Raw genomic sequence first — 14,535 nt, forward strand, 5'->3', positions numbered from 1 at the left:
GGGTCATGTTTCTTGGGGACAGGGATGATAGAGGGCATGTTGAAAAACACTGGTATTCTGGCTTGGGACAGCAAGTTAAATATAACTAAAGACTGGAGCTGGTTGGTCAGAGCAGGCCTTAAGGACCCGTTCAGGAATGTCATCTGGTGTTTCATTCATGCCCAGTTGGGGGATGTTTTATGTCATAAAAATGCACCACAAACATTCAGTACGTTTTCAAAGTGCTGAAGCTTGGTGATGGTACCTGGTGTCAGCAAGGCCTACGTTAAGGAATTCTTTGGGACCCAAGTTCTTTCTGAGCCACAAAACCTTGTCAGCCTTTGTGCAAGTTGTCATATGTTTATAAACAATGTTTACGCCTTCACCACAGACCCAGATTTGGTACCCTGTTTACACTGCTTCTATTTTTATAGCAGAAATATCATCGGCAAGGATTAAACTCCTTTTACTGAAAATGCTGCCACCTTCAGATGGGTAAGTCATATACAGTAAGTGCCATCTCTTAAGACAACCCTTAAAAGCCTACAATATTTACAGTCTTCCAGTCTCTAAATAGATTTCTACTGCTGCTTCATGCTGAAGATCCTGTTTTGTGCTCAGCAGGGTATAAATCAGTAATGACTGTTTAGCGTTTTAATAATATTTTAGTGTGAAAGTGATCCCTTTAAGTGTAAAAGTGATCATTTTTTTTGTTGGATTCACATTGAAGTTAGTGCTAGGTATCCTTTGAGCAGCAGAATGTGACTTGCCTGCAAAATAATTAGTGTCACTAACTAATTTTCAGAGGAAGATGCTACGGGCAGGTCCATTTGTTGCTAAATGACATTTGATGCCTATTACATGATGATGTTACTATGTAATGATGCTCTTGTTTCCCCTCGGGCGTGGCCTCAAACATGCCCCACCCGATGTTTATGAACCGTACCTTTCCTGCAGCGCCCAGGAGTATGGCTCCCCAATGTGTCTTGTTAACCCTAGTCAATGATTGTATTTAAGTTCCTCGTAGTTATGTAGTGCTGAGTTCTGTCATTCTGTCTCTCCCCGGTTTTGCTTGTTCCCTGAACTGCTTAATAAATGTCCCAATCACGGGGTTCCACTGCATCAGCTGCCGATGTGACAGAATGATCAAACTCCATAAAGAGCCAACGGCTGTGTTCTGGATCCGCCAATCCCACCCCGGATGTGCTTGCTTGCCCCTTGCCCTGGTAACGATTCTCTCCTTGACCCAGCATCCTACGATAACCAGGAAGAGCCCCGGGGATCGTTGATTGGTGAGGAGATCATCTAATCTCCGCAGAAGACTGCATCCGAGGAGTATGCACGTGACCCTCCATCTGCTGACTCCAGGCTTCTTGAGACGTCTCTGCCAGCCATTTCAGCCCAGACGGTTTCTGCTGGCCTGCCTGTGGCTGTTTCCCAGATGACTCCTGTCTGCTCACCTGTGGCTGTTTCCCAGATGACTCCTGTCTGCTCACCTGCGGCTGTTTCCCAGATGACTCCTGTCTGCTCACCTGCGGCTGTTTCCCAGATGACTCCTGTCTGCTCACCTGTGGCTGTTTCCCAGATGACTCCTGTCTGCTCACCTGCGGCTGTTTCCCAGATGACTCCTGTCTGCTCACCTGCGGCTGTTTCCCAGATGACTCCTGTCTGCTCACCTGCGGCTGTTTCCCAGATGACTCCTGTCTGCTCACCTGCGGCTGTTTCCCAGATGACTCCTGTCTGCTCACCTGCGGCTGTTTCCCAGATGACTCCTGTCTGCTCACCTGCGGCTGTCGCTGAGATGGCTCCTACCTGCTTGCCTGTTCCCCTGTGGCCATCACCTCGTCGGTTCCTGCCTACTCACCTGCGACCATCTCCTCGCCTGCTTGCCTGTAGCCCTGCCTTGTCCACTCCTGCCCCAGTAGATGTATAGAGCTGTGGCCATGAGGTTGCTGGTGCCAATCGCAGTGGCAATCCCTAAACCTGGTGGTGGACACCAACAGTAAAGGGAGCTGTCAGGATGAAGGAGGAGGCCTTCCGCACTTGGCTGTCTGGTGAGACTCGGGACAGCTGACAGGTCCTGGCAGGCGGAATGCATCTTCTGAATCAAAAATATGGGAGAAATTTGGAGAGGCCGCGGAAAATGACTTTCGCTTAGCCTCAAAAAGATACTGGCAAACTGTCAGGCAACTCAGAAGAGGGAAGCAGGGTTTTACCCATGCTGTTTACAGTAAGGGGGATAACCTGACCTCAACTGGGGATATAGTCAGGCGGTGGAAGGAGTATTTCGAGGGCTTCCTAAATCCCACAGATACGCCTTCTCTGGAGGAAGTAGAGCTAGAACACTCAGAGGAGGACTTATTTACCCTGAGTTCTTGAAAGTTCTGGATGTTGTTTGTCTATCTTGGCAAGTTTATGCTGGTGTAATAATTTGCACAGTCCAAATTTCAATGTGGAGGGCAGACAGGTAATGGCAGACAGGTAATGGCGGACAGGTGGGCAGAACGTCTCAATTTTCATTTTTTTTATTTTTTTTTTTTTTGGGGGTGGTCTCCAGGCAGAACTGAGGCAATAAAAAGTGCCAACAAGACAATATCATGTGCAAAAAACGGAAACACGAGCCTGAGGTCACCAAACCAGACCTCCACCACCCTTCTTCACCCTCACAAGGATATTGGGAGTTTGCCCAGTTCACATGTGTCTTTTGGACTTGGAATAGGCATAGAATTGTGCCCCTCAGGGGGGGGTGTCCTACTGCAGAGGGGTGCTTCAGGAGTATGGGATTCAAGGTCTGCTGAATCATCATGTCCATGTATAAATGGAGCAAGTTGGGATGGGGATCAGCACCCCCAAGTCTGAGCTCATGGTTCTCAACTGGAGAAGAGTGGATTGCTACTTCCTGGTGGGGGGTGAGTTGCTGCTTCAAGAGAGGTGTCTCAGGGTCTTATTCACAAGTGAGGGAAGGAAAGAGTGGGAGATTGACAGGTGGATCAGTGCAGCATCGCCAGTAATGCGGATGCTATACCCTTCTGTTGTGGAAAGTCGAAAGGCAAAGCTATCGATTTACTGGTTGATCTACATTCTTACCCTCACCTATGGTCACGAGCTTTGGGTGTGACCGAAAGAATAAGACTGTGGATGCAAGCGCAGGAATGAATTTCCTTCGCCGGGTGTCTGGGTTCAGCCTTAGAGATGGGTGAGGAGATTAGACTGGGAGTTCCCCCGGGGGGGGTGGCAGGTGAGAGGGAGGTCTGTGCATCCTTGCTTAGACTGCTGACTCCGTAACCCGACCCTGGATAAGCGGCAGATGACGGATGGATTGATGGATGGATGAAAGGATGGATGGCGATTTGTTTGTTTACTATCACATTTTTTATTTGTAAAAGTAATATAAACACATTTTTCACAATCATTTTTGTTTTTACACATGCTGTGTTATTGAACAATTGCACATTACACATTTTTGACACATTTTACATTTTATTATTATTATCATTATTAATATCATTATTATTATTATTATCTAGTAAGACTACACATTCTGAGCAATTATAGTTTTAATCAGTGTATTGGTAGTGAGTTAACATATTACCTAATCAATCAACAAGTATAGGTACCAATAACATGATACATCATATACTGCATGCTCTCTTACTGAACAATTGCAACTACCAACTTAAATATGTGTGTGCGCTTCAGTTCAATTATATTTATATAGCACATTTTCACAATACACTGTCTGAAATACATTTTCCCGGCGCAAACCCCCCCAGTTGAGCAAGCCATGGGGCGACAGTAGTAAGGAGAAACCAAACTCAGAGGAGTAGCCCATCCTCCAGGGGCCAGTAGAAGAAGGCACATTAACAAAATATATAAAATCCAAATTCATGCAGTCCTATTTATTAGGGGGCAGGCAGGTGATCGCCCTGCTTCAGGTGGCAGGATGAACAGGGCACTAGGCACCCCTACCTCTCTCTGTGCGGCTTGGCTGACCAGCTGCTCAAAGGTTTTCTCCAGATATTGCCATTCTTCTCACTCAAACTTAAGTGCACACTGCCAGCATCAGCTGTGCGTCTTCACCATTTGCAGAAAGTCCACTCATTGCACACGTAAATATGATGAGTCATATAAGAAGATAAGAAATTTACAAACAATAGGAGGCCGTTCAACCCATCAAGCTCATTTGGCTAGAACTCAACTAATAGCTCAGAGTTGTTAAACTCTTATCTAGCTCTTAAAGGAACCCAAGGTTTTAGGGTGTACTACAATAACAGGAAGACTATTCCATACTCTAACTACCGTATTTCCCTGAAAATAAGACAGGGTCTTATATAAATTTTTGCTTTAAAAGATGCGTTAGGGCGTATTTTCATGGGATGTCTTATTTGCTAGGCACAGGTCACAGCTGGCATCATGGAGGCTAACCCTAAGCCTGGGATCTAAGGGTGGACCCTGTTTCTCAGAAGAAACTAGATTAAATCATGCTTCGTTACTTAATTGTCGTCTAATCTGAGATTTTTTATTGAATCTTAGAAAGGTTAGTTCAAGTTTTTACTAGTCTTAAATGTCCTCATTAACAGAGGAGACAAATTTTCCTGTTACAAAATATTTTGGTGTGTGCCTTTAAAATATTAACCTGGAGGATAACAACCCATGAAACCATATTAAAGCATCCAGCTGCATGAAAATGAAGGTGAGGCTCTTGCTGCCATCATATTGTTGTCAATGTTTGACTGATCCTCAGTCTTTGCTGGAAATTTTTACCATTCCTCCGGGAAAGCATGCACTCGTGACAGTCATTTCAGTGAGATCCAAAGGTCACCGCACTGGCCTGGCACAAAGCCTCAGAATGTCTCCTCTGCTGGTCAACGCTTTATTTCTCTGTGTCTTAGGTAGGACCCACGCGGTTTACAAAAAGTGGGTCCCCAGTACAAATTTTGAGAATGGAACTAACTGGGACAAGGGAACAGTGCCTTGCAGTAGTGATCGGATTCAGTTCTTAGCCCAGAAGGAAGTGTCTGTGTATGTGGAAACCATCCACGGAATTCACGAGATGTACCTGCCTATGGACGGGGAGTTTATCCTGCCCCAGGGAGCAGGTTTCGCTGCCAGCAATGGCCAGAACGATGACTGTGGACCGGGATCTGAGGTTACATTCAAGGATACCGAACTGCTGCGGTGGTTTGACCCAGCCCAGTGGCAGGCGGCCTCCTCCTGGGACAACCTAGAGAAAGGTCCTTTCCTGTTCTCAGTGCATGAGGAAAGCGTGCCATGCCCGCAGGACGACGTGGTCTTCTGGGCGGAATCCTCATTCCGGGTGGACACCTCGGCCGACCAGCTAAGCGTGCCCGTGAAAAGCGTGTCTGTGCTGGGAAAGAGATTCAGTTCCTCTGACGACTTTGCTCAGTACCTGAGTTCACACTCGGGCCGGCTTCAGTTCCATGGAGCTTCCAAAGTCCATGTCGGTGAACCAGGCTGCAGCGACAAAATGGGCTGTGTTTGCGACAATTCTGCGAACCATTACAGGATCTGCTCGGCCGTGAAATGCGCGCCCACGGACTGTAAGAAGCCCCTGAGAGCTGCGGGACACTGCTGCGATGTGTGTGGTGCAATCGTGCATTTGCGATGCAAAGTTGGCTTTGACCTGTCAACATACCAACAACGGCTGCATCACCTCTTCCTCATCCAGCCATCCTATCAGTCTGTCCAGCTGGCCATGTCAAGGCTCTCTAAAATATGGCCACTCAGGCTGATATTTCGGGAAGTGGTGGCTGAAATTCAGGTGCTGATCCTGGATGGGGAAACGGGGGCCGAGTCCGGTAAGGTAGCAGAATCTCTGGCTCGTGACATCCTGAGAGATGTCGGTTCCCAGGGAACACATCTAGGCATTGAAGGTGCAGACTTCCAGGCTTCGTCAGGCAGCAGCAGTACAGAGGGGACCAGCAGCAACGCAGGAGCTGTGGCAGGAGGCGTGGTGGCGGCCCTGCTGCTGGTGGCTTGCTTGCTCCTTCTGGCTGTCCTCATCCATCTAGGCATCATCAAAACCCCTAGCCTTCTCTCCCTGTCCAGCTGCAAGAAGGGCAGCGAGATCGGGGAGCTGGGCGGACCCCTGGATCATGGATTTGACAACCCCATGTTCGACAAACCTACACTGATGCCAGCTGAGCCTGAATTGTACGTTAGAGAAACAGGCGGCTCCATTGTTATGACCAATGCAGGCATTCACTTTGTGAATCCCATTTACGATGAAACCGATTTTGAGACATGAGCTTATTCTCAACATCACTGATTTGGCTCAATCTAGAAACACCCACGGTGATCTTTCGTAGCATTTCTCAGACTAATTGTCACGACTTGTACTGTTTTGTCTCCAATGAGTAAGTTCAGCCTAAACTTTATTTTAACTAACTTATCTAGTCCATCTCATGTGATCTTTCTCACTTAAGCATATTCCTTTATAGAAAAACACAAAGAAAATCTTTTGAACGTGAATCTCTGAAATTTTGTCAAAAACCAAAAAACTTTCAGTTTTGTGCATTTTTACGATAGGAACACTGAGCTCGACTTGGATGTATAAAAGTAAACTTACTAAAATGTGTACTTTGATTTTATTACTGCAAAAGCATGTGCAATGACAGTGGTTTAACAGTTAACAGTAATTAGTACTGGTATAAACATTTAGCAAGGAGTGCATGTTTTTACTGAGGGATTCTAACACAGAAAACTGGTATCACTGTGTCCATGTACCTTTGCTTAGTTTAAACTACTTACTCTTAGAAATACATTCATGATTTAATGGTGGGATTATTTTCCAGTTCAGTGGTTAGCAAAGTGGCCCAGTATCTAGATATGTGACAAAATATCAGTGGTTCTCAAGAAAATAAATGAATTTCTGTACTAAATGTCTATCCGTTTTGCAACCAGTTAATCAGCAACATCTGAAGTTGTTTGTATGTGAGCTGCTTATTGATAAGAGCATCTACTAATCAAAATGTACACTGTGACTGTATGGAGGGTGACAGGGATGAGCGGGCTGGGTGGAGCGTGACAGGGATGAGGGGGGCTCGATGGAGGGTAATGGAGGAGGGGGGTTGGATGATGGGTGACAGGGAGGAGGGGGGCTGGGTGGAGGGTGACAGGGAGGAGGGAGGCTGAGTGGAGGGTGACAGGGATGAGTGCAGCAACTGGGTGGAGGGTGACTATATGGAGACTAGGTGAAGGGTGACTGGAGGGAGGGTGACAGGGAGGATGGCGATGTGGTGGAGGGAGACAGGGTGGAGGGAGGTGACATAAGAGGGGAGTCCTCAATTGTAGTGGCCTCTTTGGGACTGAGCAGCAGGATGGCACCGTCCTTCTTGGGGAGCCAGACGGCTGGGTGGAGAGGCTCCAAGAACTCGGCTCGGAACTGATGGAGGAGCATCATGCTGTCGGTCACACCATAAAAAGCCAGCTGTCCTCCATCATAGTCCACAAAGACCCCGATGCGCACAAACTTCTTTGCTGCCAGGGGCATCTCTACATCCGCATGCCAGGCAGAGAAACCATTGCTCCTCCACTGCAGACACCAGGAAAAGTCGTTGCCTGTGATACAGCCGTCGCTGTCTTCGCTCTTGTGGTTGATGCTCTTGTAGGTGAGGCCGATGTGGGCACCATCCCCCTTGGCCTCCACCTCAAAGTAATGGCGGCCAAGGCAAAAGCTCTCCACGGCCAATGCCTGGCGCCAGTGCTCGAACCGTTCAGGGGAGTTGGAGTAACTCTGCTGCCACGGTGTGCAGTTGGTCACTCTCCTATTCTCCATCGTTAGGCGCAGGAATTTGTGGGCAGTGTTTGGGTCGAAGGTCAAAGAGGCACCATCTACAGGGGCCAAAAAATACAGCAGGTTCTGCACAACTGCTCACAGGTGTTTGATTTAACCCAGTTACAAGCTTCCACAAAGTGATGGAGTGGGATTGTCCAATGTCTTTTTTAATTTGGAAAATTCTACTAAAATTAAATTGCTGTTGTTCTGTTCAGAAGAAATCCCACATGCTTTTTAGTACTAAGAAATGTCATAATATAACAAAATCCATCAATACAGTAACTGAATTCAGTAAGAGCGCTCACATTTCAGGAAGTCTTCTCGAACCTGGGGGTGGGGCTCCGCGACAACGACTGGCATTGTACTTCTTATCGGCAGCTTCTCTGGACGTTGGAGAAGCAAACAGGCGCAATGAGCTACAACAGCCTTTCATCGAAATCAGACCTTTGGCTTCGAGAGGGTGGGGAAGGACCCATCTTTGTGCTCCATTTTCATGGAGTTAGTATATAAAGACAACAGTAGAGTTACAGCTATTTTGCACCATGACTGTGTAACAGGAAGCAAACAAATAAACTATTAGTTAGTGATCATTTAGCCAAAACTAAAACCGATTGCAGCAGCACAGGTGAGTTTGGGGAGGAAGTCGGAGGAAATGTGCTGTTGAGAGGTAAACCGATTTTTTCTCTTTCTTTGTTCATTTGGTGTTAGTGATGCTACAGGTCATTTAAAAACGAAGAAATATGAAGTTGAGCCTGTGTGTGATTTTGTTGCCACGTGAATTGTTATGGGACCGGCCCACCTGGTTTCCTGCTGACCCACTCGTGCTGTGATTTCTGGCTCCGTTACTGATAGCAATTTTTATTTTAAGCAAAATTGAAATGCACCTATGAACACAAGACACGAAAACTAAGCTGCAATGAAAACAACCTACTAAACACTCCTACTAAAAATCAGCAGAAACAAAAGGTGTCTTTTTTTAACTTCTCTTTTAGAGTCTAAAAGCATGTCCACAGCGCCACCATGTGGCCGTGACTGATGGAGTTTTACAGTGCTCAGCTTTGCCATTATTCCGCACACATAGTGTGCCCATGTCTTTTCATTTGAGGGCCTCATTCTTTTTCAAAAAACGAAAACTCCCTGACTAGAGGTGCCCGGCTCTGGAACTCCCACCCCAGTGACATTCATCTATCAGTCTCTGTCTCGGATTTCAGGCACAAGTTAGAAACCTTCTTGTTTGCTTAAGCCTGACGTTCCTTATCCATAATGTGCTCTGTGGTTTTGTTATCTGTGTACTTTATTGTATGTAAGCATCTCTGAGATCCTGAGAAGTCGGCATGGTGGGGTGGGGGCACCAACCGGAATGCTGAGATGTTTCCTTGTGAGGTAAGCTGACCACTGTGCTGTACCACAGCATGCTTCCCCAATCTGACCTGAAATGACCTGCTGTATATACTATATCTATGGTTGTTAGTTAGGTAGCTAACACGTTATCTATATATACTAATTTACGATAAACTATACCACAATGTTTTTCCCCAAAGTGTTTGTATGTGGATAGAGCCCTACCCACACCATCATTTCCAGAGGCTCTCTTAGCTGGTCTGAGCAGCACATGCGCTCACCTCTCTTGTGGGTCTTGATGAGCTTCTCCTTATACATGGAAGGCAGCTTCTCGCACAGCTCCTGTGTGGATTCAACGACCACACGGCTCACTGCAGCCAGCTGCTCCGTCAGGCTGATGTATACGCCAGGGAGACTGAAATCCAGGCTGCCTGCCTTCAACTGCAAGTACTCCTGCGACCACCAGAGGGAGCACAGAGACGCTTTTAAAGCTCTCAGCAAATGATTTGTCAGGAAATTAGCAAGACTCAAACAACCAGAAAAAGTAACTTAATATGGGACAGCTTTCTCCTTCGATTCCCTTAAATTGTTATGTCTTGTGGGCATGTTAGACTGGCTGTTGGGAATTTTCCCAGTCTGACAGTCTTGTCAGGGCCGATCTTCATGTCAAATGTCTATATAATAATTCATACATGATCTAAGTCTCAACCAAATGTCTGCTCCTACTTGTGGGAACTTGTGGACAAACTTGGAAAGAATAAGCCAGCAAATATTTTGGAAAATTTTGAACAACCAGGCATGTGTTAGTTTCAGTCTTATATCAAACATCCATCCATCCATCCATTTTCCAAACCGCTTATCCTACTGGGTCGTGGGGGGGTCCAGAGCCTATCCCGGAATCAATGGGCACGAGGCAGGGAACAACCCAGGATGGGGGGCCAGCCCATCGCTGGGCACACTCACACACCATTCACTCACATATATCAAACATTTCAACCTTTATATGATTCTATCTTTGCTTACAAGTTTTCTGTCCGTGAATTTCCTTGTTTCCAGATTTTTTTCAGATCACTGCAGCTATGATCAGTGATGAGCAAATGGTGGCAAAGGACTCGGAATTGCAGTTTTTTAGTTCTTGCTAATTATCTGACCAATATGGGCTCCCCTTCGAGTCCTTTTGAGGTTCCGATAATGTAAAGTGCATTGAGACAATGTAATATTGTGAAAATATGCTATATATATATGCACACTTTCTCGAAAGTGATCCCTGCTGTGTGTAGTGCTGGTTCTCTCTGCTGTCTTTTTGACCCCACCTGTATGAAGTCGATATCGTTATTATTCCTGCTCATCTTCTCCATCTGGGCCCGTATCTTCTTCAGATCAGTGCTCTTCTGCTCCAGGTGTAGTCGGACGCCCTCGGCTTGCCCTGTGGCCTTCCTCACGTCCTCCTCCAATGATTCCGTCATCGCTTTGTGGGCTTTCACCACAGCGGCCTCCAGCTCCGAAAATTGCCCGCCGATCAGGGTGAAGACGTCGGCCACCGAGCGCTAAGGTTGGGAAGATATGGTAGAGAAATAGCGAGGAGGTGGTGGTCATGGCATGCAGACATAGGATAGACTAAATTCAACTTGGGCTTGTATTTGGGACCCCCCCTGAGATCACGAGACTTTGGCTGCAGCAGTACAAGTGATCCATTTAACTGGATCTGTGTGTCCTTCACTGGTCATGTGAAAATATGCATTATTACACAATCACCAATGGCTGTACATCAGTGGTTTAGACCCCGGAGGGGGCTATTCTATGGTTTCTTCCAAGTATGCTACCTACAACACCTATTATTATAATATAATAAAAGTACTACCATAGTACAGTGCTATTAGGACCTGGAGATCCAGCAGGCTGGACTGGATGGACAGCACAGCCGCACTATACCACAAACGACAGAGTAGACTCAGGTTTTTGCGTGTAGTAAGCTGCTGTGTATGTGTTATAATTCATTTCCCTGGCAAGCTGCAGTAATACATATGAACATATGAATTTAACAGTATTCCCTTCAACTGCAGTATATTTTCTGTATATTATATAATAGACAAGTGTGCCACAAAAGCGAATTTTAATGGAGTCTGTATGGCTGGAACCCACAGCAAACACAGACCATAACAAAGAATACTAAACTGCCAGCTGTCTGCTCACCAACCGGCCTCCTACCTGCCTCACCCCTCAGGTGTTCCCCAGTATGTATAGGGTCGTGCGGTGCCCCCCACTTCTCCTTTCCCCCCCACTCCGCAGGTATCACCATTCCTGCTATCTCTGAAACTGCCCAAAGATAGGCTGAAAAGGGCCACTAGGTCTGCCCTATAATAAACACCCCAAGTCCTCCAGCCGCCACAATATCCTCACTGTAAATGGTTTCGATTTACACCGCAAAAGAGAACCTTTCAAGTTATAAAAATTTCTTCCAGTTTCTGATTGTTCAATATCTCCTGGTTGGGGTGGGGTGGGGGTCAGACAGTTCATAAAATTGTACTTTTATTAGTTTGGTTAAGGCACAATAACTCTGTTGCCAGTGAATATCTGGTTAGGAAATACAGTTTTAATGGGACTTCTGGTATAAACCACACCCACTTCTGGTCTTCTATCTGCATGCAGATACAGAGAGAAATCATTTTGTTTGTCGAACAGATAGAGAAACGCACAGATAATGACATCGCTGACTCATTCCACTGTGTTGTGCTGAAAATGCTACCGGGAACCGTTCGTTTTTGCTCCGTGCACTTTGCAGACGAATTTCCTCATGGGAATAATTAGGTTTACTTAATCTAACTTAATCTGAAGTAAAACAGTTGCACTACGCCTCTACGTGCACGTTTGTGCATTGTGCACGCGCTCAGTACGGGCGAGGCTGCAGTGTACCTTCAGGGACGTGACGTTGTCCTGCAGCTTGACGATGGCATTCTCCGCAGAAACGGCCACTTTCTCTACCTCTGCCTCTTTTTGCCGCAGCTCTTTCTGGAAGCATATGCCAACAGGGAGGAGAGATCACTCTCAGAGATGGCAGGACATGCGCAGACATGACACACCGAATTCCATCCACTGAGAGGCACATGTTCACAGAGGCAGGCTGTCACAGCTGGGCTGTATTTTCCCAGGTAACCTGCATACCATTCAAGGATCTGCATGTTAACTGACCATGTGACTCAAAGATAAATATTTAGATTCAGAATTTGTAGCCACGGTTTAACTAATAACAAAACTAGATTAAATGGATTAAATTTAAGAATTGAATCTTCTATAAGAATGAATCAAGCCAAGTGCTTTGAAAAGTTAAAACAATGGTAACATATTTGTATAGGTGCTTGGTGTGTGCACATAATATTTGGTGCACATCATCATTATGAAAAGCTATCTTCATTCATACTTTCATTTTGCTGAATCCCCAATCATGGGCCTGTGACTATACTGCCAGGCCTCACGTATCTTACCCAGCTTTCAAAGTGGATTCCAGGTTGTGCTTTTCTTTCAAGAATTAATATGGTATCTGAATGATGGCAAAGTATAACCATAACCATGGTCTCTGACAGCTATGATGTCCAGGAACCATCCTGTTAATGGTTAATTGATGCTGGTTAATGACTTAAGTTTTTCCAGGAAGTTATTTCCTCTAAAAACCATTGAAATGAAAGGCATACGAGCCCTGGGGTTTTCACGCAATTTGGTGTGTTTGGAAAGCCCCACACCCTCTGTGAATTCCAGCCTTAAGCCTGGAAGGTCGGCCCATCACGGACATATAATGACTAAAAGATGACTGGATATTGGTGTAATGCAAGAAGTTTTGAAACATGCAACTCTGGGATTCGGTTGCATTCCTATTTCTGCACAGACTCCTGTCTGTTCCACAGCCGTGGACACTGAGGGACACTGGGTAAAATCTACTTCCCAATTACTGAACGCCAGGATATGTGACTAGAATGTAGCATAAAGAAAAAAAAAACGAAATGGAGAATTTCCTGGAAACAGAGAGGGACCTATTCTACTACATGCCAGTTAATAGTCATTAAGGTATCAATTACTGGTCTAAAATGAGACCAAACCCACGAGTAAGGAAATGCTTCTGGAAATAAGCAGTTATGGCTGGAACACACCTTTACTTAGGACTAATGACAGAAGAAAACTGTAGTATTACAGTTACCTAGTATTGCACAGCAGTGAATAATATATACATCAATCTCCCATAACTGCTTACCCAGTACAGGGTCACACTGAGCAATGAATTATGGGATATAATTCAATTCCGCACAATGATTCCGCACAATATCTCATTCTGATGTTTATTTAAGGGATTATTCTAGGAAAAACTGGCTTTTCACAGGTTTTTTTGAAAGAAAGAAGTCTGCCCTCTTTATTTCAGCACCAGCATGGCCCACGGTGTGACTGCTGTGCTGCATGTATCCCTACCTCCATCTGCATGCGCACCTCCCCCAGGGGTGCGACCTGGTGGCCCTGGTGATCCTCATCAGCGCATGCCCTGCACATGCAGCAGCGGTCCACGTGACAGAACAGCTCCAAGGGCCTGCCATGGCCCTGGCAGGCAGGGCCCTCAATGTTGCACAGTGGCTCTACCAACCGATGTTTCTGGAAGCGTGCGTTCTCCAGGTGAGGCCGCAGGTGCACCTGGCAGTAGGACACCTGGCAGGTAAGGCAGGACTTGAGCGCCTTCTGGGGGACCTCGATGCATGAGTCGCACCTCACCCCGTCTGTCTCCAAGCTCTCTGCTTCACGAGCATCCTGTTCCTCTTCCCTTTTCGACTCGTCTGGGCTTCGAGGGTCTGCTAAAGGGAAAGGTCTCAATTCTGCACCGTTATCCCCTGCACTCTGGCAGGAGAGCCATTCCAGAGTTTTTTCACCACTTGAATCACCGTTCACGTCTTCAGGATCTTTCTGGTCCTGCTGGTTCCTGAGTTGCAGGGACTCTTGCAGGCCATGCTTCGATCGCATTGCTCTGGCGCCCTCGACTGCGATGGCCGGGCCTGAGACCTCTGCAGTGGTGTCTGCCATGACTCCACATACATGCACTCAGTCTTGTTTTTGGCTGAGCTCTACACCAGGGAACCCGAGAAAAAAAAGTTGATTAGGCCACACCTCCAGCATGCCTCTCGGAAGGGCCTCCCACTCTTCCCTCCTCTCCTGCCTTCAGCCCTGGGGCAGGGCAGGAGGAATGGGAAGACAGGAGTGGAACCCCGAAAATCCCATCGGCAGAAATACGTGTCTATTGTCTTATGTGTCAAGTGAAACTGGGTAAGGATCAGCTCAGTATCAGGCCTGGTGTCCGTCTGGGATGATATGTGTACAGTGACTGGGTTATTCTGGAGACTAATGTCGATCGATCACTTATACGGATAGAAAAGGAGGCACGTTAT

At 46.4% G+C, this 14,535-nt stretch overlaps 2 protein-coding genes across 2 annotated transcripts; one reads left to right on the forward strand and one right to left on the reverse strand.

The window, feature by feature from the left end:
* The first annotated feature begins 4,702 nt into the window (after positions 1-4,702).
* amn (amnion associated transmembrane protein) lies at positions 4,703-6,885 on the forward strand. The gene has a single exon (XM_048990548.1). It carries the CDS (start codon positions 4,829-4,831, stop codon positions 6,245-6,247), a length of 1,419 nt encoding a protein of 472 aa, XP_048846505.1. The 5' UTR covers positions 4,703-4,828; the 3' UTR covers positions 6,248-6,885.
* Positions 6,569-14,214, reverse strand: LOC125717515 (tripartite motif-containing protein 16-like protein). Its single transcript, XM_048990543.1, has 6 exons — positions 13,574-14,214; positions 12,032-12,127; positions 10,432-10,665; positions 9,400-9,571; positions 8,083-8,160; positions 6,569-7,833 (listed from the first exon to the last, which is right to left on the reverse strand). Exons 1-6 carry the CDS (start codon positions 14,171-14,173, stop codon positions 7,190-7,192), a joined length of 1,824 nt encoding a protein of 607 aa, XP_048846500.1. The 5' UTR covers positions 14,174-14,214; the 3' UTR covers positions 6,569-7,189.
* Between the last annotated feature and the right edge of the window lie 321 nt (positions 14,215-14,535).

The sequence above is a fragment of the Brienomyrus brachyistius genome, chromosome 22 (assembly GCF_023856365.1).
Source record: "Brienomyrus brachyistius isolate T26 chromosome 22, BBRACH_0.4, whole genome shotgun sequence".
NCBI lineage: Eukaryota > Metazoa > Chordata > Actinopteri > Osteoglossiformes > Mormyridae > Brienomyrus > Brienomyrus brachyistius.